The sequence below is a fragment of the Oryctolagus cuniculus genome, chromosome 1 (genome assembly GCF_051225735.1).
Source record: "Oryctolagus cuniculus isolate XC-2025 breed Fujian yellow rabbit chromosome 1, ASM5122573v1, whole genome shotgun sequence".
NCBI classification, from domain to species: domain Eukaryota; kingdom Metazoa; phylum Chordata; class Mammalia; order Lagomorpha; family Leporidae; genus Oryctolagus; species Oryctolagus cuniculus.
In genome coordinates, this window is record NC_142867.1 from 32,927,946 (window position 1) to 32,952,527 (window position 24,582).

A 24,582-nucleotide genomic window follows, 5' to 3' on the forward strand; every position below is an offset into this window, starting at 1 on the left:
CGCCCACCACGCGGACAGTCAAGCCTCAGCGGCTGACTTGGTTTGGGTTTTGAGTCATTTCTTGGGCTGCTGCCCGTTGTCTGTTGGAAGATTAAGACTTCAGCTCTGAAACGCCCGCAGGCCGGAGGTAAGCGTCGCCTAAGGGCTCCTCCGGGTGTGGACAGTTCCCACGCGGTGAGCGCTCAGAGCGTTCCAGAAAGGATCAGCGTTCTCCCGGTGAACCCGGACAAGGGAAGCCCAGTTGGTAGCCTCGGCCCCCGAGCCGGGGCCGTGACTGTTGGGCTTTTTCCAAACTACACTGATAGTTTGCCCCTGTACCCGTTCTTAAAAAGTGCAAGGTATGTGAGTCTTGCTAACGGTGCATTTGTAATTACGCCTTAAAATGAAGTCTCCTACCTACAGCCCATTACACTTAATTAATTAGCACAAAACAGATAAGGGAGAATTAGTGCTTGCAAACACTCTTACTTTCTAAATAGATATGTAGGTAGTTATTCCTCAAGTATTACTGGTTGAGTGCAATACAGCACCCTCAAACCATTTATCAATTAGCATGTAAGAATGTCCCCTTAAACACACACACATTCTCAGATGAAGATTCCCTTTAGGAGAGAAAAATCCCCAAACCCTGAAGATGTTCAACTGGAACAGCTGAGATCCTCAAAGAAGACACTCAGTTCTCACTGAGTACAGACTTCGCAGCACAAAGTCTCCAAATTAGTGTTTGTTAATGCTAACAACATCTTAGAATCTGGGGGACAGTGGTTCTAAAACTATCCATCCCAAATCCGGGGTGGGGATGGGGTGATGCCACACAAGAAGGCGTAAAACCTTACCAGGTGTTCTAGTCTGCAACCCGGCTACAGCTCCATCCATGCCTCTCAGAGTAGGAGTCCTCTACCTTCCTTGAAGGATTAGTATCACCAGGTTTCACTCATTGGGATCAATGGATTAATAAAACCCAAGTTTCTCTTGGAGAGGATGCTGTGACCATACCAAAACTACTGATTTAATTTGGAATGATTAACCTGTAAGCTTTGGGTGTTTGAAACCTGTTTCTTTTAAATACATTGACACATGTTCCTTTCATCATTGGCTGCAGGGACTGGAAACTCCAATTGCTCAATTGAAAGGGAGTGCACTGCAAGGCTGCTGGACTTGGAAGGAGAAAGACGCAGCTGCTCCGGGGCTCAGCTCCCAGCCTGTTGCCTTCCTGGAACACAGGGCTCTCTTTCATCACATCGCTGCTTCTCCCTATAGTCTATTCCACTCCTCCCTCTACTTTGAAGGTTTGTTGTTGTTGTTGTTGTTTTTAAGATTTATTTCTTTATTTGAGAGGTAGAGTTACAAAGAGAGGGAGAGACAAAGGTCTTCCATCCACTGGTTCACTCCCCAAATGGCCCCAATGGCTGGAGCTGGGCTGATCCAAAGCCAGGAGCTTCTTCCAGGTCTCCTACGCAGGTGCGGGGGCCCAAGGACTTGGGCCATCTTCTACTGCTTTCCCAGGCCATAGCAGAGAGCTGGATCAGAAATGAAACAGCCAGGACTTGAACCAGCACCCATATGTGGTGCTGACACTGCAGGTGGTGGCTTTACCTGCTAAGCCACAGCTGGCCCAAGGTTGGATTTTCTTACTCGCTATGCCCTCATGCTTTAGACATACCTCTACAGAATTCAACTGGCCAAGCTCATTTTGCAGTCTTGGCAGCCTACAGGGAGGCTGCCCTTGGACCAGGGACCTACTCTTATCCACTGTTAGGGTGGGAGCAAGGCTCAAGAATCACTCAGGTATGAGGTATACAAGTATACACAGGGATGGGTCCCCAAGAAGGTGTCCTAGATGCATGAGGGCCTACAGCAGCCGGTAATTCACCGTTCTAGTGATCCAGGAAGTCTACTCAAGGTATTCAGGGTAGCACTAGACCTGGTTTCAAACCTTCCTGATGCCTGCAGTGAACATGTGCAATTCTTCTTAAAATTTTATTCTAATGAAGTTAGGTAAACTGTCATGCTACTAGCATATTTTCCATGAAACTGTTCTAGTAGAATGTTGCGCCTTCTAGAGGCATGAACATAACTAACCAATTAGTTCTGCTTTCCCCTGAAGGTGTTAGAGTTTTGGTTGCCAAATAATTATGCTACTCAATTATGTGCAAAATCCGGATTGCAGATCAGACAGCATATAGCTGCTCTGCCTACTTGATTGGTCTTACCAGTTTCAGCAGCTTATTTTTTATTATTTTTTTTTTTGACAGGCAGAGTGGACAGTGAGAGAGAGAGAGAGAGAGAAAGGTCTTCCTTTGCTGTTGGTTCACCCTCCAACGGCCGCCGCGGCCGGTGCGCTGCAGCCGGTGCGCTGCGGCCGGCACACTGCGCTGATCCGATGGCAGGAGCCAGGTACTTATCCTGGTCTCCCATGGGGTGCAGGGCCCAAGCACCTGGGCCATCCTCCACTGCACTCCCTGGCCACAGCAGAGATCAGCAGCTTATTTCTGAAAACTCCCTATATACAACTAAATCATGAACTATTCTCTTGCCTCATTGTAGAGAGGGACTTTCCCATCTTACCTATGTAAAAAACCTGATATTCTGTTTAATTAGGCAAATTGGTATCATATATACAGTACAGATGTTAGTCCTTAAGTTTCATTTAAAGACTAGTGAGCATCCGTTATAGTTGAGAAAAAAGGTCATTGATATGCAAGTATTTGGATACATAACTTCTTTCCCTACTTCTCAGTAATAGTCTGTTAAAATAGTTAAAATTCAGTGTGCCGGGCACCAGGATGGGTGCATACAAGTACATCCAGGAGCTGAGGAGAAAGGAGCAGTCAGATGTGACACCCTTGCTCCTAAAGGTCCACTGCTAACAGTACTGCCAGCTGTCTGTGCTCCACAGGACTCCCTCCCACCTGACAAAGCATGCAGACTGGGACACAAGGCCAAGCAAGGTTATGTGTATGTAGGACCTGGGACACAAGGCCAAGCAAGGTGATGTGTATGTAGGACCTGGGACACAAGGCCACGCAAGGCATGTGTATGTAGGACCTGGGACACAAGGCCACGCAAGGCATGTGTATGTAGGACCTGGGACACAAGGCCACGCAAGGCATGTGTATGTAGGACCTGGGACACAAGGCCAAGCAAGGCATGTGTATGTAGAACCCATGTGCACTGTGGTGTCCATAGCACACATTTCCTAAGGGTGCGACCCACAGCAAGCCTGTCCATCATGGTGTTAGGCGGCTGAAGTCTACATGCCTTCAGTGTGCTGCAAAGAAACAATCTGGACAGAACTGTGGGGGTTTTCAGAGTCCTGTATTCTTACTGGGTTGATGAAGATTCCATGCACACATTCCTTGAGGTTATTCTTATTCATTCCATAAAGTTATCAGAAGGGGTCAGTGTTACAGCACAGTGCGTTAAGCCACAACATGACATGCCAGCATCCCATATAAGCACCAGTTCAAGTCCCGCCTACTCTACTTCTAATCCAGGTTCTTGGTAACACACGTGGGAAGGCAACAGAGGATGGCCCAGGTACCTGGGCTCCCGCCACCAATGTGTGAATCCCAGGTGGAGTGCCAAGTGTCTGGCTCTGGCCTGGTCCAGCCTCGGCTGTTGCAGCCGTTTGGAGGGAATTAATCAGCTGGTGGAAGATCTCTAACTCTTTTAAATAAGTGTTTTTTAAAAAACAAACAAAAAGCTATTGGAAGAAATCCTGACACTCAGTGGACAAACACAGGGAGATGCCTGGCCTGACATCTGCAGGCAGCAAGAGCAGTAGACTCAAAAATCACAAGTTCACCCCTATTGCTGGTTCTCAACACGCAAAGGTGCAAGAAGCCTCCAGCTGCACCGTTACCACTCATACAAGAAATCATTGCAAAACAGACCTCGTCAATTTAGAAGTCACGTCTACTTAAAAATGTCATTTTGGGGCTGGCATTATGGCATGGCAGGTTGATCTACTGCCTGTGGTGCCAGTATCACAGATCGGCAACAGTTCAAGTCCTGGTGCTCCACTTCTGATCCAGTTCCCTGCTAATGAGTGGCAGTGCAAGGTAGCCCAAACTTGGCCCTGACCCACTGGATGAAGCTCCAAGTTCCTGGTTTCAGCCTGACACAGCACTGGCTGTTGTGGCCATTTGGGAAGTGACCAGCACATGGAAGATCTGACTCTCCCTCTGTAACTCTTTCAAAGTGATATTTGTCTGCTAGAACTAGTCTGCAGATGATTTTATGAATGCTTTGTCAGCTTATGAAAATTGAAGTACAATAATATTTGAAGACTAAGTAATAGTATATATTGTTTCTAATAAACTTTGTACCTCTATGCCAATGTTTAAAACATGCTATGTGGTGTAACAGGTGTAAAGTAAGTTCTCTAAAAGAGAAAAAAGATAAAATTCAGGGGGCCAATGTTGTAGCTCAGCAGGTTAAGTTACCTATCTATGATGCCAGCATCCTGTATCAGAGTGCTGGGAGTCCCAGGTGCTCCACTTCTAACCCAGCTCCTTACTAATGCACTGTGCAAATCACATGACACACCAGGTTGGAGTTCCAGAGTCCCGGCTGCAGCCTGGTCTACACCTGGCTACTGCAGCCATGTGGGGAGTGAGCCAGCAGATAAAAGATTTCTCCTCCTCTCCCTGTCTCCCCATGGCTCTGCTCTTCAAATATATAATTTGAAAAAAAAAATGGCTAAAATTCAATCTCATTTGCTTACCTTTTGGTTTTGCTGTAAGGCTGAACAATTTCAAGTTGTAATTGTATTTTAAGCTGTATTATATTGTTTACCAAATGTACCTTCAGTGTGCACTCATTCCAAAATAATCATTAACTTGATTAAAATGTGTTAGGAGAGGGCGAGGGGTATTTAGTGTAACAGATAAGACTGCATCACAACCCAGAGTGCCTGGGTTCAAGTGCACGCTTACTCCCAATGCCAACTTCCTGCCAATGTGCACCAGGAAGCAGAAGGTGATGCCTCATGTACTTGAGTCACTGCTGGCCACATAAGAGACTCAGACTGAGTTCCTGGCTCCTAGCTTCAATCTGGCCCAACCCCAGGTGTTATAGGCATTTATGGAATGAACCAGCAGATAACAGATCTCTGTGTTTGCCTTTCAAATAAATAAAAAGTTTAAAACTTGTTTAAAACTTTGGCTCTAATGACCCATTTACAAGTTTAGGGCACAATGGAATACAATAAAGGATAGCCCAAACTTAAAATTAGCAAAATCACGAATATAGGAAATTCATCAATAGCGACTAGCAAAGAGGGACAAGGAGTAGAGAAAAGAGGGTGGGGAGAGAGAGATGAACCTACAGATTTTAAAGACTTTAAGAAGCACACTAACAATTCCAATTTATTTGGATGTCTATTTGAATAAACTCAATCATCTGAGATCATCAGAATATTTGAACACTAATTGCATACTTGATTCTAAAAAACTGTTTTTGTATGACTCATAAGGATATTGTCAATGTATTAAATGTCCTTTCAGAAATACACACTGAAATTTTATTCAGGAAGTGATACGTCACTGGGATGGTAGCAAGGATTGGGTGGGGAACAGATTAAACAAGATTGGCTGTGAGTTCACAACTGTCAGTATGGGTACCTGGGATATCCCATTATCCCCACTTTCATATACACTTGAAATTTTCCACAATAAGCTTAAACAGATGAAGTTTCAGAAGCATTAGAAGTCTGATTTCTGACTTATCTACAATTCATGGTAATTAACAGATTCATTTGGGGCCGGCGCTTTGGTGTAGTGGATGTCTGCAGTGCCAGCATCCCATATGCACACCGGTTCGAGACTTGGCTGCTCCACTTCTGATCCAGCTCTCTGCTATGGCCTGGGAAAGCAGTAGATGGCCCAAGTCCTTGGGCCCCTGCACCCACATGGGAGACCTGGAGGAAGCTCCTGGCTTTAGATCAGCACAGCTCCAGCCATTGTGGCCATTTGGGGAGTGAAACAGCAAATGGAAGACCTATCTCTCTCTCTCTCTCTCTCTGCCTCTCCTTCTCTGTATAACTCCGACTTTCAAATAAATAAATCTTTAAAAAGATTAAGATTCATTTTATCATAGCCTAAGTTTCTTTATTTTTAAAGATTTATTTTATTTATTTGAAAGACAGAGTTACACAGAGAGGTAGAGACAGAAAGAGAGGTCTTCCATCCACTAGTTCACTCCCCAGATGGTCGCAACTGCCAGAGCTGCACTGATCCGAAGCCAGGAGCCAAGAGCTTCTGGGTCTCCCACGTGGGTGCAGGGGCCAAGGACTGGGCCATCTTCTGCTATCCCAGGCCATAGTAGAGAGCTGGATCCAAAGAGGAGCAGTGGGACTAGAACTGGCGCCCATATAGGATGCCAGTGCTTCAGGCCAGGGCTTTAACCCGCTGAACACTGGTCCCAATTTTTTTTTTTTTTTTTTAATTTGAGAGGAAGAGTTAGAGAGAGAGAGAGAGAGAGAGAGAGAGAGAGAGACAGAACAGTTTTCTATCCATTGGTTCACTCCCCAAATGGCCATGATGGCGAGAGCTGGGGAGATCCAAAGCCAGGAGGAGCCAAGAGCTTCCTTTGGGTCTCCCATGTGGGTGCAGGGGCCCAAACACTTGGGCCATCTGTCACTGCTTTCCTGTCATAGCATAAGTTTCTTACCTTGCATCTTTAAGTACTTTTCAAAATACAAATGACACTCCTTATAATATGTAATAGACTTCCTTATTATCTAATACTTTCTTATGTAAACAGTACAGGTCATCTAAATTCCTATCATGTTCTATAAAGCACTGAACACAGTGGACAATATGCAACAGCAATATGTCATCTTAATAACACTCAGTTTTTGACACATAAGATTATAAAAAGAATTTTTATTAGGTACAGTTTCATATTTAGAAATTCCAAGCTTACAAATATGATTGGATCTTTAAGATACATTATTTATTCTTAAAATACACAACTTATATACAAACATTAGAAACTCAGTCTCCAAAATACTCAATAAAGATGTCTGGGTGACACTTATAGAACTGACCTAGCAGCTTTTTTTTCTCTTTGGCAGACAGTTTTGAGTCCTCATCAATAGTTTTTAGTAAGTTCAAGAGCTCGTCTTTCGTCGATTTCTGTGTGCTGTTGAAATAGTCACTTTGATCAATTCTCTGGCAATAAATATATCCTTAAAATGTAAAAGTAGAAAAGTTCACTTAATGACACTGCTCCTTTAACAAAAGTCAAACAATATTTTAATATTTGTTTTTCTTTCCCACTTTGTAAGATGAATTGAAGAAATGAACACTGCTGATTTTCTCTAAGCCTGGTCATGCTGCTTTATGAAACAGGCTCTGTGCTAAGTTTGTATAACTCTGAGAGAATGTTTAGAATTCAGTTAAAATTGAAGTGCAAACGCTTACAGCAAAATACTTTAAATAAACACTAAGAATCTGTCTTTTGAAAATAGTATTTCTCAGTTTACCTGCATCTTTATTTGGGTCTCTTCCCTTCTGTATGGCCATAAGCTTAACACTGACAATTTTATGTAAGGTTCCAGGAATCTTAAGAAAAAGAAGGGACATAGGACATTATTCAAATGCATTTCAATCTGGCAATCTAATAAATTTAACCCTGTAGGTGGTTAAATTTAGCATACCTTAAAAACATCTTTCTGATGATCCATTAGAAAGAGTACCAGAAGATCAGTTTTGCCTTTGGATAAGTTTTTGTTGTCAACAATGGCTTTTGAGAATATCCTTTTCACAACCATTCGGTTGTCACTCTATAAAAATAAAACACACTGTGTACTATGTATTCAGAAGACTTAAGGTTTATTTCCTTTAATAGAAAAGGGACTATTAATAGCTATTCTCCATTTCAGCATACTTGAAAAAGATGGGATAATCTGACACATGGGTCCTGTGAGTACTAAAGATACTCAATACAATTAACATTTAAACAAAAGACTTACTTCTTTCTGTAATTTCAATTCAGAAGGATGTGCTGCAACAGCCATGAAATACAGTAGTCGTCTAAATTCTTCTCTGCTTTGGGAATCCAAAAGCTTTAGAAAGAGCTGAGTAGCTTCTAGTGCTATTTCTGTCTTCCCATTCACTTTGGCCAAAAGAAAAAACTGCTTTTAATTGACCAAACATGACTATATTAAAGGGAATAAAACTCAAGTTGTAGCTTAAACCATACAGTACATTTATTCAAAATTGTTTCCAAAACCAAAACAAGACTAGGAATTACAATGAATGACCCATACCATAAAGAGAGCCTGTTCTCCAGTTGGCAACTAATTGCCTAAATTCTTGTAACACAGTATCTTAGGTCATTAAATCTAACTCTTGGCTTTGAGGATACATTCCCCAGCCTGTATTTTTCATTAATTCAATATGCTATGTGCAGATGCTGATTATCCATCTCTGCCTCAGAAAAACAGGAATTTTCTGATACTTCCAATTTTTTAAACAGCCCAAGTGGAATGTCTGGCTCACTGATGAAGGGACAAAGCAGAATGTCTGCCATCTTCGAGACTGAAAGGGCCATGGTGCTAGTGCTGGTCATTCCTCTAAAGAATTGCTGGGGCCGGCGGCATGGCATAGAGGGTAAGGCTGCCACCTGCAGCACCTCCATCCCATTTGGGCACTGGCTCAAGTCCTGGCTGCCCCACTTCCAATCCAGCTCTCTGTTAATGTGCCTGAGAAAGCAGAAGGCAACCCAAGTGTTTGGGCCCCTTCCACCCACATAGGAGACCTGGATGAAACTCCTGGTTCCTCGCTTTGGCCTGGCCCACCCTTGGCCTTTGGGCCATTTGGGGAGTGAACCAGCATGTGGACTATGTGTCTTTCCCTTTTGAACTCCAACTTTCAAATAAGTAAATCTTAAAACCAAAAAAGATTGCTGCTCTCAGTTTAGGCTTCCAATGAATGAGTGTTTTCCTGTTGCAACCAGAAATTTCTGCATACTTCAGAGCTCACTAAAGCCTCTTTCCAAATGAACGAAAGAGATTTTGGAGTAAGCATTCTTTCTATGGATTAATCCAGGTCCACTCCTGGCTTCAAGTAATGAATGCTCTTTTTGTTACTGTTGAGGAAAATTAACCTTTTCCTATTTCCTCCAAAAGATACATTCTCTCTGGTAGGATCTCACTTACCTAAGAGTTCTGCAATTCCATTATGAACATCAGATAAATGATTTAACAGAGGCTTCCTACTACTGTAATATTTGCCAATGGCATCAAACAGAAGTCTCTTCACCATGTCTGTGCTGTCTGGTTGCTCAGGGAAGTTTCTGCTTATGTCCACCACCAAATGGTCTGGAAAGTATTCCAAGCAGTCGATCGCTGCAGAGAGCCATTCATCTTCCCTGTGTGAGACAGAGAATGGAGGATTACTTTATAAAGCAGGGAATAACAAACATAATACCAGTAATTTACTATTTCAAGCTTGCCACCAGGATAACTGCCTATCCATGTAAAGATATGCTTAATTAAAATTTTTTAAATTTTTAAAGATTTTATTTATTTGAAAGAGTTACAGAGAGAGGCATAGACAGAAATAGAGAGAGGTCTTCCATCCACTGGTTCACTCCCCAAATGGCTGCAACGGCTGGAGCTGACCCAGGAGCCAGGAGCTCTGAAGCCAGACGCTTCTTCTGGGCCTCCCACGTGGGTGCAGGGCCCATCTTCTGCAGCTTTCCCAGGAACATTAGTAGGGAGCTGGACTAGAAGTGGGACAGCGGGGACCTGAACTGACACTGATATGGGATGCTGGTGTGCTGCATGCCGAGGCTTTACCCTTCAGTGCCACGGCACCAGCCCCCAGTTTATCTATTTTTTTAATTAGACAGACATCTCCCATTTGTTAGCTCACTCCCCAAATACCCTCGAGAGCTTAGACTCAACCCAGGTCTCCCATAAATACTTGGTGGGCCTTACCACTGCCTCACAAGGTCTGCATTAGCAAGTGCTGGAATCAGGAGCTAGAGCCAGGAATCAAACCCCAGCACTCCCAACCACCATCTTAACTACTAGGCCATATATAAGCATTCTAATATATAGCTAGATCACATATCAAAGATAGAAAATTCAATTTGGCTACGTTTTCTTTTTTGCTGAAACAGAAAACTATCCATTACAATTCAGACATCAAAAAGGACATCCGGAAGCTGGAAGTCACTTGCTCGGGCCCCAGGCAGGACCAGGACCCAGGTCTGATTCCTAGGCCAGTATTTCTGCAACACAAGGTTGCTTCTTCAGAGGATGTGTGTGATCTATGATCTCTCACTGTCATCTCTAACAGAGGAAGATAAAAGTCTCAAAATAATTAAATATCAACTACCGTGTCTAGTCAAATGGCAGCTGAGTAACTTTACAAAAATGCTACAAGAAATAAAATGGCTAGCTCTTAATATTCAATTTGTTAATATATACAGTTTAAAAACAGTGTCTTCTACTGCCGTGGACTCAGGACAACTACTTCTGCACGACCCAAATGAGTATCCCAGGCAAGTCATTCCCTCGCTGGCACGAGCCTCATTGGCTTTGTAGTAAGATGGGGCTGGATGACCTTCACTGTGACATACAGACTCTGTATGTGAAAATTAAGATACTTAAAAATGTCTTCAGATGTTACTTTAGGTTGTAGAAAAGTAACTTAAACTCTTGTAGAATAACCCTCCTATTATGTGAGCAGACTTGAACAACTATGTTGGGATTTGCTTTTTCATATAAGGTTTTCAGCTACATCTTGGCATTCAGCTAGCATATTAATAGTTCACTTTAGTGCAGCCCTAGTGAAGTACTGAAAATGCACGTCACTTTCCTTTCAAACATTTCTATCTCCTTAAAGCGGGTGGAACATTATTTGCTAAAGCAAGATAATTAAAAGTTAAATAAACTAGAAAATATAAGGACTTATTTTAACTTTGTTTCCTAAAATATTTATGTATTTGAAAGTCAGAGTTACAGAGAAGGCAGAGAGAGAGAGAGAGAAAGTGTGTGTGAGTGTGTTATTGTCCATCCACTGGTTCACTCCCCAAATGCCACAGCCAGGGCTGGGCCAGGCTGAAGCCAGGAGCTTCTTCCAGGTCTCATACATGTGTGCAGGAGTCCATGGACTTGTGCCATCTCCCATTGCTTTCCCAGGTGATGAGCAGAGAGTTGGACCAGAAGTAGAGCAGCCAGGATGCCCGTGCTGCAGATGGCAGCTTAACCCACTGCACCACAGAATGGGCCCCTATGTTAACCTTTCATAATATTACTTAGGAGATGAGTTTCAAAGTTATGAGAAATATGGAACTATTCCGAAGGGGGGAAAATCTTAATTTCTGTAGCACCTGAAGTTTCATCTTCAAACTGTAAGATTCATATTTAGTAGAATGGCAGCTAGATGTGAGAGACCCTTACTTTCATAAAACTAGTTAATTTAAAATGATGTATTTAACAGGCATTCTAGAAGAGTATAAAAGCATATGTAGTTAAAAGGACTCCAAGAATTTTTTAACTATATTTAAAAAAACCACTAAGATTTATTTTATTTGAAAGGTAGACTTAGAAAGGAAAGACACAGATTTTCCATCTATTGGTTCACTCCCCAAATGGCTGCAACAGCTAAGGCTGAGCCAGGCTGAAGCCAGGAGCCTATAACTCCATGGGGGGGGGGGCACTGTGGTGCAGTGGGTTAAAGCCCTGGCCTGCAGTGCTGGCATCCCATATGGGCGCCAGCTCAAGTCCTGGCTACTCCACTTCCAATCCAGCTCTCTGCTGTGGCCTGGGAAAGCAGTGGAGGATGGCCCCAATTTCTTGGGCCCCTGCAACTGTGTGGGAGACCCAGAAGAAGCTCCATGCTCCTGGCTTTGGATCAGCTCAGTTCTGGTCATTGCTGTCATTTGGGGACCCACCCCCCCCCCCACCCCTGGCTCTATCTGTGACTCTGTCTTTCAAATAAATAAAATAACAACTTAAAAAAAAAAAAAAAAACACTCCATCTGGGTCTCCCACGTGGGTGGCAAGGGCCCAAGAACTTGGGGCCGTGGACCATCTTCCACTGCTTCCCCAGGCCCATTAGCAGGGAGCCAGATCAGAAGTGAAGCAGCTGTGACTCAAACCCCTGCCCATATGGGATGCTGGCACCCCGTGCAACTTAACCTTCTGTGCCACTGACACTGACCCCCTAATTGGTTAATTTTGTTCTTGGTCCCTTTGAGAAATCTTCAGAAGACACCTGACAGTCTTACATTTTAACTAAGATGGTGCATAATCACTTTACCTGATGTGCAAGTGAACATGTGAAACAAAAATGATAGGAAAAGCAATGAAATTTAAACTATTTCCTAACTTTAACTAATTGTGTTCTTTCTCAAATACTGATTATACCAAATGGCAATGCATATTTGATCCTAGGGAAAGTAGAATTCAAAAGATTATCTTAAAGCCATTATTTATAATCTTCCTGCAAACATACTGATTATTACATGCACTTCCACATACTGAGAGTCGCTGTAAGCCTTGAGGATCGCTCGATCTAGGTAGTTACTGCTGTTGATCACGTCAGGCTGCCTCTTGGGTTGGGGAACTTTAGGCACAACCTCTTGCTGTCTGAGTAAGGAGTCAAGAAGTGGAAGATCCACAAGTTGTAGTAGCCGTGCAATTGTTTCTTCTTGCCATACTTCATTAATAACTACACAGGAAAAATGAGGAGGTGAAAAGTAGGAATAAATATTACATGTTCACAACAATATTTATCTAGACAGGTCTAAGCTAATAAGTTTGGGTGTCCCCATCCTCCAACACCAAAAAGAACAAGTTAACTTTATGAACTGCTTTCTTCCAACAAAGTAAAACAATCCAAGATTTGTTTAAAGTGTAGGAGAACAGACTTTGGACAACAGGAATTCTTTTCATTCTCTGTACTGTATAAAGCAATCTGGCAGAGATAAGAGATCAAGTCATATAACATGTTAATAAGGAGTCTGGAAGAAAGAATGATCCATTCAATCTAAGGGCTGGTTTGAAATGCCTGGCTGCAGGGTAGTCACTCAGGGTTTCCACAGTGGCACAGAGGAAGGAGGGGGAATGAGAGTCACTGAGCTGCATTCTACCGCCACACACAAGGAGGAGCACACAGATTCTCTTCATGTTTTAATGTAATTTTCAAATTTTTCTTTAACCTAATAAAACTTAGGGAGAGAAATATCTGAGAACAGATTAAGTAAAAAAATCTGCACGCCAAACAGTTCAGTTTTGAACCTCTGCCAGCTGATAGGACAAAAGTCAGTGTTCCAGAGTTCTAACACTGATGCGTTTGTTAAAGATAATGGACTTCTGTTAAAACTTAATAGAAACAGCTCTAATACATAGTGTGCTCTTTCTCCGCACTTGGAATATGTAAGCTCTAGTAAAGGTTAAGACTGAAAACTTTTAAATAATTTTATTTGAAGTCAAGTCTTCTGTTCCTCACTTTGTGCATCTTTAGCTTACCTTGTGGAGACAAGGTTGCAGAGAGATTTACATGAGGGGAGTTAGCAGGCTTCAAACTCAGATTTTCCCACAAATCCTCCAGACTGGTTGATTTGGGATCAGGTGACTTAAATAATGCATTTGCATTCCTAAAATAAATTTCTTATAAGTTATTGTTTATTAATATAGCCACAGAAATATTTTAGTACTTGAGATCTAATAGTTTCTAGAATATTTATGTCTTTCCAAACAAAAACATAACAAATACAAATTCTGAGTGTAATAAAATATAAAAACACTCCACACCTTTTTTCTCAAGTCTAAATAAACATAGCGTAAATAAATTCTCCTTTCAATATTTAGATTTCTTAATTTTTATTTTTTAAAGATTTATTTGAAAGTCAAGAGTTGGAAAGAGAGAAAGGAGAGGGAGGGAGCGAGAGAGGGGAGGGAGGGAAGGAGAGAGGGAGGGGAAGAGAGGCAGAGAGAGATGAAGAAAGAGAGAGACAGAGACACAGAGAGAGAGATCCTTCATCCACTGGTTCACCTTCCAGAGGGCCAAAAGAGCCAGGCTGAAGCCAGGAGCTTAAACTGAGTCTCCTGTGTGGGTGTGGTTGCAGGAGCCAAAACACTTGTGCCATCTTCTGCTGCTTTTCCCAGACCATTAGCAAGGAGCTAGATGGGAAGTGGAGCAGCCAGGACAGGAACCCATGCCCATACGAGATGCCAGCGTTGCAATCACTGGCCTTACCCACTGTGTCACAATGCTGGCCCCCATTTAGATATTTTTTTAAGTATGAATTTTATGTCATGTGAATTGTTTTTAAAAGATATATTCACTTGAAAGTTAGAGTTACAGAGAGAGCAGGTGAGACAGACAGAGATCTTTTCTATCCACTGATTCACTGGCTAAAGCCAGGAACTTCCTCCAGACCTCCTACGTGAGTGGCAGGGGTCCAGGGACTTGAGCAATCCTCTGGTGCTTTCCCAGGCCATTAGCAGGGAGTTGGATGGGAAGTGGGGCAGCCGGGACATGAATCGGCACTGATACAGGATGCCGGTGTCGCAAGTGGCAGCTTTACCCACTAAACCGCAACACTGACCCTATAAATATTTAGATTTAAGTAATTCAGTGACCAAATTTTAGTCACCAATTTTAAAACATAAGTAAAACTTGATTACGCTTACTGTTTTATTAGTTATATCTATTTCTGGGGCATTCTTTGCTGGATAGTTCTCATTTTCAAATATAGATCTATAATCGTTTACCTGCGAATGATCTATGTACAAAATTACCTTTTTTAAAGATTTTGTTTATTTATTTGAGAGGTAGAGTTACAGACAGAGAGAGGGAGAAATGCAGAGAAAGGTCTTCCATCTGCTGGTTCACCCCCCAAAACGGCAGCCATGGCCAGAGCTGAGCTGATCCAAAACCAGGAGCAAGGGCCCAAGGACTTGAGCCATCTTCTACTGCTTTCCCAGGCCATAACAGAGAGCTGGATCAGAAGAGGAGCAGCCAGGACAAGAACTGGAGCCCACATAGGATGCCGGTGCCACAGGAGGAGGATTAATCTACTGTGAAACAGCATCGGCCCCCAAAATAACCTCTTTAAACTCTGCAGAGTTACAAATTCCTAAATGTATCTGGTCCCAGGGGTTTCAAATACATATACAAAATACATATACAAATGCATCTGAAAGTGTTCCCCATGCCCTTATCCTCATATCTGCTTCCTGTATGGAGAGGCAGATTCCGTATTCTTCAAAGAATGAGAACATATTTGAAGGTGAGGTGGGTACTGTGGCTCAGCAGATTAAGCTGCTACTTCGGACACCTGCACCCATTATCCAAGTACCTCTTCCAGTCCTGCCTACTCAGCTCTCATCCAGTTCCTAATGAATCCCTTGGGAGGGATAATGTATCATAATGTATCCCTTGGGAGGCGGCAGATGATGAGTGACAATCTTGCGCCCCTGCCACCCAGTGGGAGACCTTTGGCCTGGCCCAGCCCTGGCTGTCATAGGCACTTGGGGAGTGAACCAATGGAAGGAAGAGCTCTCTCTCTTTGCTCTGCCTTTCAAGTTGATGAAAATAAGCAAACATTTAAAAAAAATATTCAAAGGGAAATACTCTAGAACTTCAGGTCAGGTCTGTATTACATTGTCCCCTCTGCACAGTGTAGCTGAGAAAACGGGAAAAGCTCAAGTTGTTTGAGGAGTATTTCATGATAAATAACAAAGTCCACAACGTTCTCACCACCCACATCCATTTCACCTGCTGCTGCCCACAATGCTGGCTCCCCAGTGTCCCCTGGAATGACTCCCCTGCCCCCCAGGCAGCTTAGTTCAGCCCTCACTTCTGCAGCCGGCGGTATTGTAACAGATCCCTACCCAGCGCTCCCCAGCAGGCTCCACGCAACTGCCAGATTGACCTAACACTCACGGGGACTTAAAAAAAGTTCATAGAAAATGGAATTTAAACATTATTTTTGTATAAAAATCTTGAAATCCATGCATAGTTTCTTCATGATACATTCTACATGTACTTTTTGAAGGCTCCTTGTACAATCTCATCATGTTTAAATTCTTTCTGTAGCCTCCCCAACGTGTGTTACAAATTATGAAGACTCATCAATCCCGTAGGATGTCACATGAGGCCCTCTACATTCTGGCTCCCACACGCCTTTCACACTTCTCATCTGCCACTTGGTGGATCCTAGAGATGACCCGTGACAGGGCTCTCCCCCTGCCTGTCTGTACCCTCCCCCGCTCTCATGCTGCTTTGTGTGTCAATTCTTTATGATTTTACTGATTTGAAAGCCAGAGAGAAAGAAATGGTGAGACAGAGATCTCCCATCCACTGGCTTACTCCTTTAAGTCCTGTAACAGTCGGGGCTGGGCCAGGTCAAAGCCAGGAGACAGAAACTAAGCCTGGGTCTCTGACATGGGTGGCAGGGACCCAATTTATTGAACTATCACCTGCTGCCTCCCACAGTGTGCTTTAGCGGGAAGCTGGATCAGAAGTGGAATAGCCAGGACTCAAATCAGGAGTCCACTAGGGAATGCTGGCATCTTCACTACTGCGCTAAACGCCCTCCCCATGAGTGTGAATCCCTATTTTGTACTGTAACTATAACCCGAAGCAGAAATATCAAAGTTTGCTGGTTGTTTCTGTTACATATAAAATATGAACAAAATGCCATCTGGAACAAAATGGATGAAACCGGAAATCATTCTGCGAAGTGAAATAAGCCAGACCCAGGACAAATATCACATTTTCTCTTATTTGAGAAAATTAATTTACAGAGAGTATAAAAACTGTGTGGATGCCATACCACTTGGTATACAGTTACAAAACCTGTTTTGCTGAATCACACAATGTATATTATATATTCTTCCCCATGTTATGATCATGAGTCCCTCACTTGTGAGATTAACCGATTTCAAGAAAAAGTAGTAATTAGGTGTATGTAGCTAACCTCTACATTTTAAGTGAATGTGGCAAAATATTAAAAATTGTTGCACTTAAAAAAATAAACTTATGGCCGGCGCCGCGGCTCAACAGGCTAATCCTCCGCCTTGTGGCGCCAGCACACCGGGTTCTAGTCCTGGTCGGGGCACCAGATTCTGTCCTGGTTGCCCCTCTTCCAGGCCAGCTCTCTACTGTGGCCCAGGAGTGCAGTGGAGGATGGCCCAGGTCCTTGGGCCCTGCACCCCATGGGAGACCAGGAGGAAGCACCTGGCTCCTGCCTTTGGATCAGCGCGGTACGCCGGCCATAGCGCGCTGGCCGCAGCGGCCACTGGAGGGTGAACCAACGGCAAAGCAAAGACCTTTCTCTCTGTCTCTCTCTCTCACTGTCTACTCTGCCTGTCAAAAAATAAATAAATAAATAAATAAAATAAACTTATAATTTTAAAATGAACAAGTCTAGGATTTGCCAAACATACTGCTTAAAAATACAATGCCAGTCAACACCTCATAAAAAAAAAAAAAATCCTGCTGACATTCCCATGATAATCTAATGTCACATACTAACCCGGAAGGTGAGCACAGCTTGTTTTCTTTGCCTAACTGACGGTCCTGGTCAGGTATCGTTGTGAATCTATACAGGCTGCAACTACTGTCTTCAAATGTAGGTTTTTTGTCTTTTCCAAAGACTTTGGTTGGAACTGCTTCAAATACTTTGTAGTCCATAAGTGCTTGACACACTCGCACCACTTTGGCCCGAGGAATATCTACGTCACCAAAATACTTATTCTGAATTAGGTGAGAATAAATGACATCCACAGCTTCTGAACCAACAAAGCAGTCATTATGTCGTTTTAAATGGTGCCTTCGTTTTTTCACCTCCACCTGTGTTTGAAGGGTGTTTATAATGCTGCTCCACACATAGGTGGCTCCAAATGGCTTCTGGGCCACACTGAAACCTTGAAGGAGAAAAATTGCAGAGAAACTGAGCATTACTGCCTTGTTCATTACTACCTTGTTAGATGGTCTAAACAGTACTTAGGCAAGAAAATTAGCAATTTTCAAAGATATTAATAAGGAACAATCATGAAGGCAAAGTAAGATATTGCTATTAATAGCAATTAAAAACTTAGTTCCAACCATGTGCCAAACACTGTTAAAAGTGCTACAACAGAACAGTTTACAAAATAAAGTACCTGTTCTCACGGATGTAGGTTCTGTGAGAGGACACAGGCAGTGCTGCGTTTGATTAATGCTAAAAGGAAAAAGCAGGGTAAGGAAGCGAATGCTGTCTTAAACGGATGTCAGGAAAGCCCTCTCCGGCGAGGTCGTATCTCAGTGGCAACTGGAGCGAAACGAGCACACGCTGTGTAGGAGCCTAGGGAAAGGACAGAGAACAGAAAGAGCGAAGCCCTGATGTGAGGTGTGCCTGCCAGAGCTGAAGGAGGCCAGCAGGAAGCACGAGGAGGAAGTGAGAGCGAGCAGGGAGTGGAGCTGGGATCTGAGAAGGCAGGGGAAAGGACACGTCACGTGGAGCCTGGTGGCAGCTATGAGTTTTGTTCAAGGAACTCTGTTAGCGCCTTGCATAAATTATCTAATTTTCACTAGCAGTTCAATGAAGTAGATATCACCTCTATTTGAGAGATTAAAAACAGATTCACGGGCTGGCACTGTGGCACAGCAGGTAAAGCTGCCGCCTGCGATGCTTCCCATATGGGTGTTGGTTCGGTTCCCCGCTGCTCCACTTCTGATCCAGCTCCCTGTTACTGTGCCTGGGAAAGCAGCAGTGCCTGGGTCCCTGCACCCACATGGGAGAGCTGGATGAATTGCCTGGCTTTGGCTGGGCCATTGTAGCCATTTGGAGAGTGAATTAGAGGATGGAGAATCTCTCTCTCTGTAACTATCTCTGTAACTCTGACTTTTAAAATAAATAAATCTTTAAAACAAAAAACAGACCCAAAGAGGTTACATGTAACTTCCAGATATTACACTGAAAGAGACAGTACCCATGTTGGGTTTGTGGTCTATATGAGTTCAAAGCATTTATCAGTCAGAAACACATACACATTGGTTGCTGGAATAAATTAGTATATTTAAGCTTCCTATTATTTAGGCTTTAAAATTAAGTACTTTTTTTTTTTTTTTTTTGACAGGCAGAGTAGACAGAGAGAGAGACAGAGAGAAAGGTCTTCCTTTTGCTGTTGGTTCACCCTCCAATGGCCACCGCGGCCAGCGCGCTGTGGCTGGTGCATCGCGCTGATCTGAAGCCAGGAGCCAGGTGCTTCCTCCTGGTCTCCCATGTGGGTGGCAGGGCCCGAGCACTTGGGCCATCCTCCACTGCACTTCCGGGTCACAGCAGAGAGCTGGCCTGGAAGAGGGGCAACAGGGACAGAATCCGGTGCCCCGACCAGGGCTAGAACCCAGTGTGCCGGCGCCACAAGGCGGAGGATTAGCCTATTGAGCCACAGTGCCAGCCAAAATTAAGTACTTTTAAAGCAGGATAAAGCAACAATTTGGTTTATGTTCAATAGGATGACTTATTACAAAGACAGAGTGGGCACACAAAGCAAGATTTTAGCCAAACACAAAACAAAAACAAGCTTTCAACAATTTCCTATCGTATTTTGTATATTGTAATAAACTGATGGCAAAACTACAAAGAAGGAAAAATGATCAGGTGGAAAGAAATGGGCGCTGGGTTTTAGTAAGCCAAGGGAACCGGGTCTAGCTACCAGCTTGGGAGCTGGCAGCTGTACTCTCCCTGTCTTTACATAAACAGCATATGCCTTTTTCCGTGTTGCACTTATTAATCATCCTCAGAAAATTCAGTAGTCTTGAGTCCCCATTTTTTGTTAGGCACATTAGTTCTTTTACTTTTGGGATATTTTGGCAAAGAAGTTAAGAAGTTACTACTTCAAGGCAACGCGAGATACATCTTCCTTCAACAGTACTCATCAGTGCAATAAAAGGATAGGAGTAATGATAGTTAAAGAAACTGTTGGGGCAGACTTCTGGTGCGGCAGTTAAGACACCACTTGTGATGCCACGTAACCACAGTGTCTGCTCCACTCCAGTCCAGCCTTCTACTAATATGCATCTTGGGAGGCACCAGGTCACGGCTCAAGTCGCTGGGTGCCTGCCACACGATGGAGGTGACCCAGATTGAGAGTCCCAAGCTCCTGGCTTCAGCCTGGTCCTGACTGTGGTGGGATATCTGGGAGTGAACCAGTAGATCAAGATCCCCCCCACCTTTGTTTTTTAAGATTTATTTATTTGAAAGGCAGAGTTCTGGGGGTGGGGAGGAAGAGAAGGAGAGAAAGATCATCCATCCACTGGTTCACTCCACAGATGGTGGCAACAGCCAGGGTTGGGCAAGGCTGAAGCCAGGAGCTAGGAGCTTCATCTGGGTCTTCTTCATGAGTGCAGGGGCGCAAGGACTTGGGCCATCCTCCGCTGCTTTTCCAGGCACATTAGCAGGGAGCCAGATCCAAAGTGAAGCGTCCATATGAGATGCTGGCATTGCAGGCAGCAACTTAACCTGTGATGCCACAGCACCGGCCCTCTCTCTCCATTTCAAATAAACTTAAAAGAAACACACACACACACACACACAGAAGAAATGGCTACTTGAAATTACTTTCCTACTTTTATATACATAGAATGTATTATGATTTAAGAAAAATTTCGTAAGGAATGAAAACTCTGACTGCACTAGAACCAGGGATTTTAAGTGGGTCACTTGGAATTCACCTCTTGTGTTTCAATAAACATAAGGAGTGTTTATTGAACCATTCCATTGTATCCACTCATAGCATAATTTCTTAAGATATTTATTTAAAAGGTAGAGTTGAGACAGGAAGAGATATTTTTTAGCTGCTAGCAATTTTGACATCTTTACCGTGAAAATTAATAGTACATACATACACAAAGCCCTTTACTGATTATTTGTATATTTCCAATACCAATAATAGGTGGATAATTTATCACTTATCATTATGATGTTTGAAATGTTTTTTGTCAAAATTAAAGATATTTCATAAGGAAGTACTAAACAAAAAAATTGTTGCCAGTCTCCAAAATATATGTGAACAGCTTCAAAAATTGAATTATGAAGAATAAGGGGCCAGCACTGTGGCATAGCAGGTGAAACTGTGGCCTGTAGTGCTGGCACCCCATATGGGCACCGGTTCAAGTCCCAGCTGCTCCACTTCCAATCCAGCTTTCTGCTATGGCCTGGGAAAGCAGTGGAAGATGGCCCAAGTCCTTGGGACCCTGCACCCATGTGGGAGACACGGAAGAAACATAATGAAAACCTCTAAGATTTGTGAACTCTCAGTTAAGCTATTCAAAAACACTTAGTAGTCATGATTCTTAAAATAAGGTGGGATATCATAAATTTTGTATATAGCTTTTTTTCTATTTTTATCATAAGCTGTTTTTCCCAGATACATTAGCAGGAGCTGGATGAGAGGTAGAGCAGCCTGGATTCAAACCAGTGCCCATATGGGACGCTGGTAGTGCAGGTGGCCCAACTCACTATGCCACAATGCCAGCCCGTGAACTGTATATAAATACTATCCACAGTACACAGGGGCAGGGAAAGAAAAGATGTGTAAGACTCAACCTTGTAGAGACCAGATTCCCTTTAGGTACCAATGAAATACACTTCCAGGCTAGTGATAATGTTACAGATGCAGTAACCCATAGCCATAACACTTGAGCTACAAGTAGGTCAGCACACAAAACCTAGACAATAAGGCTGAGTCACCTATTAATTTGAGATTTAATAGGACAACTGAACAGGGGCGAGAGGAGAGGACAAACAGTCTCAATGATATGGGAAAGGCTAGTCTTTATAGGTGAATTAAGAGGTAAAGAATACATTTCCCCATATCAATTTGCTGCAGAAATGTGGGAAATCAGGAAGTTTTGCAGGTTGGCTAACACTGTATAAAAGATTAAAGAGCAGGTTAGAGCAGGAGAGTAGGCACCTGTGAGCCACATAATGTTTCCAGAGTCCTCCAGGCATGACAGAATTCAGCCCTCTCAGGTCTCCTCTGTTCTCACTGACCATTAATTCCCAACCATTGCATCCTGGGATATTTCCCCTCAAGCATCACCACCCACAGTCTCAAACTTGCTCATGTCTATACAGAATCTTTAATACATAATGGACCCTAGACTTGACAAGTAAACGTGCCAAAGTGCACACCAGGACAACCTGTTTATTTAATGCTGACTTCACCAACTGAACGCAGATCCCCCACATGCTGGTTTCAAACCTACTTATCATCATCTAACTGAACACTGATAGAGAACACAGCCCAGGAAGATGACTTATTGTGATTTCTACACAGGATTTAAGAGATCAGGAGTCTACAAGGATTGCTTTGTATGTCTAGCAATCAGAATAGAAGCTGGAGCTTGTCCTCAAACCTCACTTACATATGAGCAGGACAACTCTTTAAAAGTCATCATCATCTACATTTTGATGCTTCCTTATTCACATTTATCCAGCTGTTTTTTAAAAGCATCATAAGCAAAGGAATTAAAGTGTCTAGATACCAGCTATGAAACCCTGAGTAAGAGCCCTAACCTCTGTGAGTTGGTTTCTTCAGCTACTGAGCAAACAGTTGAATTCTATGGCCTCAGGTCGAAACTGCCGAGTACAGGAATTTGAAAACTAAAGCCATATCCTTCTTTTAGAAATGGGCACTGAAGGGCCAGTGCTGTGGCACAGGATGCTAAGCTGCCACTCTTGGCATCCCATATCACAGTGCTTGTTTGAATCCTAGCTGCTCTACTTCCTATCCAGCTCCCTGCTAATGAGCCTAGGAAAGCAGTGCTGGGATGGCCCAAGTGCTTGAGCCCCTGTCATCTACGTGGGAAACCTGGATGGAGTTCCAGGTTTCTGGTTTTGACCTGGATCAGAAATTGCCATTGCGGCCATTTGAGGAATGAACCAGAGGATGGAAGATCTCTTTCTATAAGTTTGCCCTTCAAATAAAATAACCACATCTTTTGACAGAACAAAATAAAGAGACAGAGAGAAGAGAGGAGGAGGGGAGAGGGAGGGAGGGAGGTGGCTTAACCCACTACACCACAGTGCCAGCCCCAGGATAAAATAATTCTATAGTCATTTCAGTAGTGAGATTTAACCCTTCAAAGTAGATCAATACACATTATAAAATTAGATCTTAATGTAAACACACAGAATTGTTAAAATACACTTTTAAAATATTTATTTATTTATTTGATAGGCAGAGTGTGAGAGAGATCTTCCATCGTGGTTCACTCCCCAAATGGTTGCAATGACTGGGGCTGGTCCAGGCCAAAGCCAGGAGCCAGGAACTCCACCCTGGTCTCCTCATGGGCCATCCTCCACTGCTTTCCTAGGTCCATCAGCAGGGTGCTGGGTGGGAAGCAGAGCAGCCAGGACTCAAACCCACACTCCAACATGGGGTGCTCATGTCACAGGAGACAACTTATCTCACTGTATCACAACGCCAGCTCACAACACATTTGTTTTCTTTATCAGGCTTTAAATTCTTCAAAGAATCTAGGTAACTTTTTTTTTTTTTTTTTTTTTTGTCTATTAAAATACCTCTATTCGAGGTATTTTGTGGTTCCCCACAAATTTTTTTTTTTTTTTTTTTTTTTTTTTTTAACAGGCAGAGTGGATAGCGAGAGAGAGAGAGACAGAGAGAAAGGTCTTCCTTTTTGCCGTTGGTTCACCCTCCAATGGCCACTGTGGCAGGCATGTTGAGGCCGGTGCATCGTGCTGATCCGAAGCCAGGAGCCAGGTGCTTCTCCCGGTCTCCCATGCGGGTGCAGGGCCCAAGCACCTGGGCCATCCTCCACTGCACTCCCTGGCCATAGCAAAGAGCTGGCCTGGAAGAGGGGCAACTGGGACAGAATCCGGTGCCCCGATCAGGACTAGAACCCGGGGTGCCGGCGCCGCAAGGCGGAGGATTAGCCTATTGAGCCGCGGCACCAGCAGAATCTAGGTAACTCTTGATTTTCCATAAATCTTGAAAAAACAGTATGTTAGTGCCTTATCCCTTCCAAATCTCCTCACAGTTCAGAGGTTCAAATTATTTAACTGCTTTACAGATTGCAACAGAATACAATTGGTTAATCAATATCAGTGGAGATTACTGCTAACTATTAAAAAACATGATTAAAGAAGGGTTAACAGTGGTTCTCAGTAGGCAATTTTACCCTCCAAGGGGCATATCTGAAGACGTTTCTGTTGTCACAGGGTATAGGTGCTACTGGCATCTATGGGTAGAGGACAGAGATGCTACCAAACATCCTGCAATGCAAAAGGTGGCCCCTAAAACAAAGATAATGTCAACAAGGCTGAGGTTGAGAAGCCTTGGGTTGAATACTGTTCAGACATGAAACTTTTGTTAATGCAGCGGGCACAGTAATGGTGCTATGAACACAAAAAGTAGAAAACACGTGGATTCAAAAGTCTCAGCAACCTGGGTTCCACTTTTTCCATTATTAGTAAATGATGGACCCAAAACTGCCTAACTTCTCTGTTGCAAAAGAGAACTAACCCTAGTTCTATGCTATTGTGAGGAATGTATAGCTAGCAGTAATTAACAGGTGTGTAACTAAAAACAAAGGGGGA

At 43.3% G+C, this 24,582-nt stretch overlaps 2 protein-coding genes and 1 long non-coding RNA gene across 3 annotated transcripts in view; 1 reads left to right on the forward strand and 2 right to left on the reverse strand.

The window, feature by feature from the left end:
- Window positions 1-1,016, reverse strand: part of TCP11L1 (t-complex 11 like 1) — a 47,623-nt gene extending 46,607 nt beyond the window's left edge. Inside the window, exon 1 of the mRNA XM_089327702.1 lies at window positions 837-1,016. The gene's annotated coding sequence lies outside the window, so the exon portion shown is untranslated. The remainder of the gene's footprint in view (window positions 1-836) is intronic.
- Window positions 1-24,582, forward strand: part of LOC149128346 (uncharacterized) — a 27,900-nt gene continuing 3,318 nt past the window's right edge. The window contains exons 1-2 of the long non-coding RNA XR_016230466.1: window positions 1-127; window positions 1,103-1,289. This is a non-coding gene — a long non-coding RNA (uncharacterized LOC149128346). The remainder of the gene's footprint in view (window positions 128-1,102; window positions 1,290-24,582) is intronic.
- Window positions 6,876-24,582, reverse strand: part of DEPDC7 (DEP domain containing 7) — a 21,272-nt gene continuing 3,565 nt past the window's right edge. The window contains exons 2-9 of the mRNA XM_051825607.3: window positions 17,512-17,902; window positions 13,496-13,623; window positions 12,506-12,695; window positions 9,170-9,381; window positions 7,982-8,124; window positions 7,667-7,792; window positions 7,493-7,571; window positions 6,876-7,195 (exon numbers count right to left, since the gene is read on the reverse strand). Of these exons, the coding sequence (XP_051681567.2) occupies window positions 7,002-7,195; window positions 7,493-7,571; window positions 7,667-7,792; window positions 7,982-8,124; window positions 9,170-9,381; window positions 12,506-12,695; window positions 13,496-13,623; window positions 17,512-17,902 (1,463 nt within the window). The 3' untranslated portion in view covers window positions 6,876-7,001. The remainder of the gene's footprint in view (window positions 7,196-7,492; window positions 7,572-7,666; window positions 7,793-7,981; window positions 8,125-9,169; window positions 9,382-12,505; window positions 12,696-13,495; window positions 13,624-17,511; window positions 17,903-24,582) is intronic.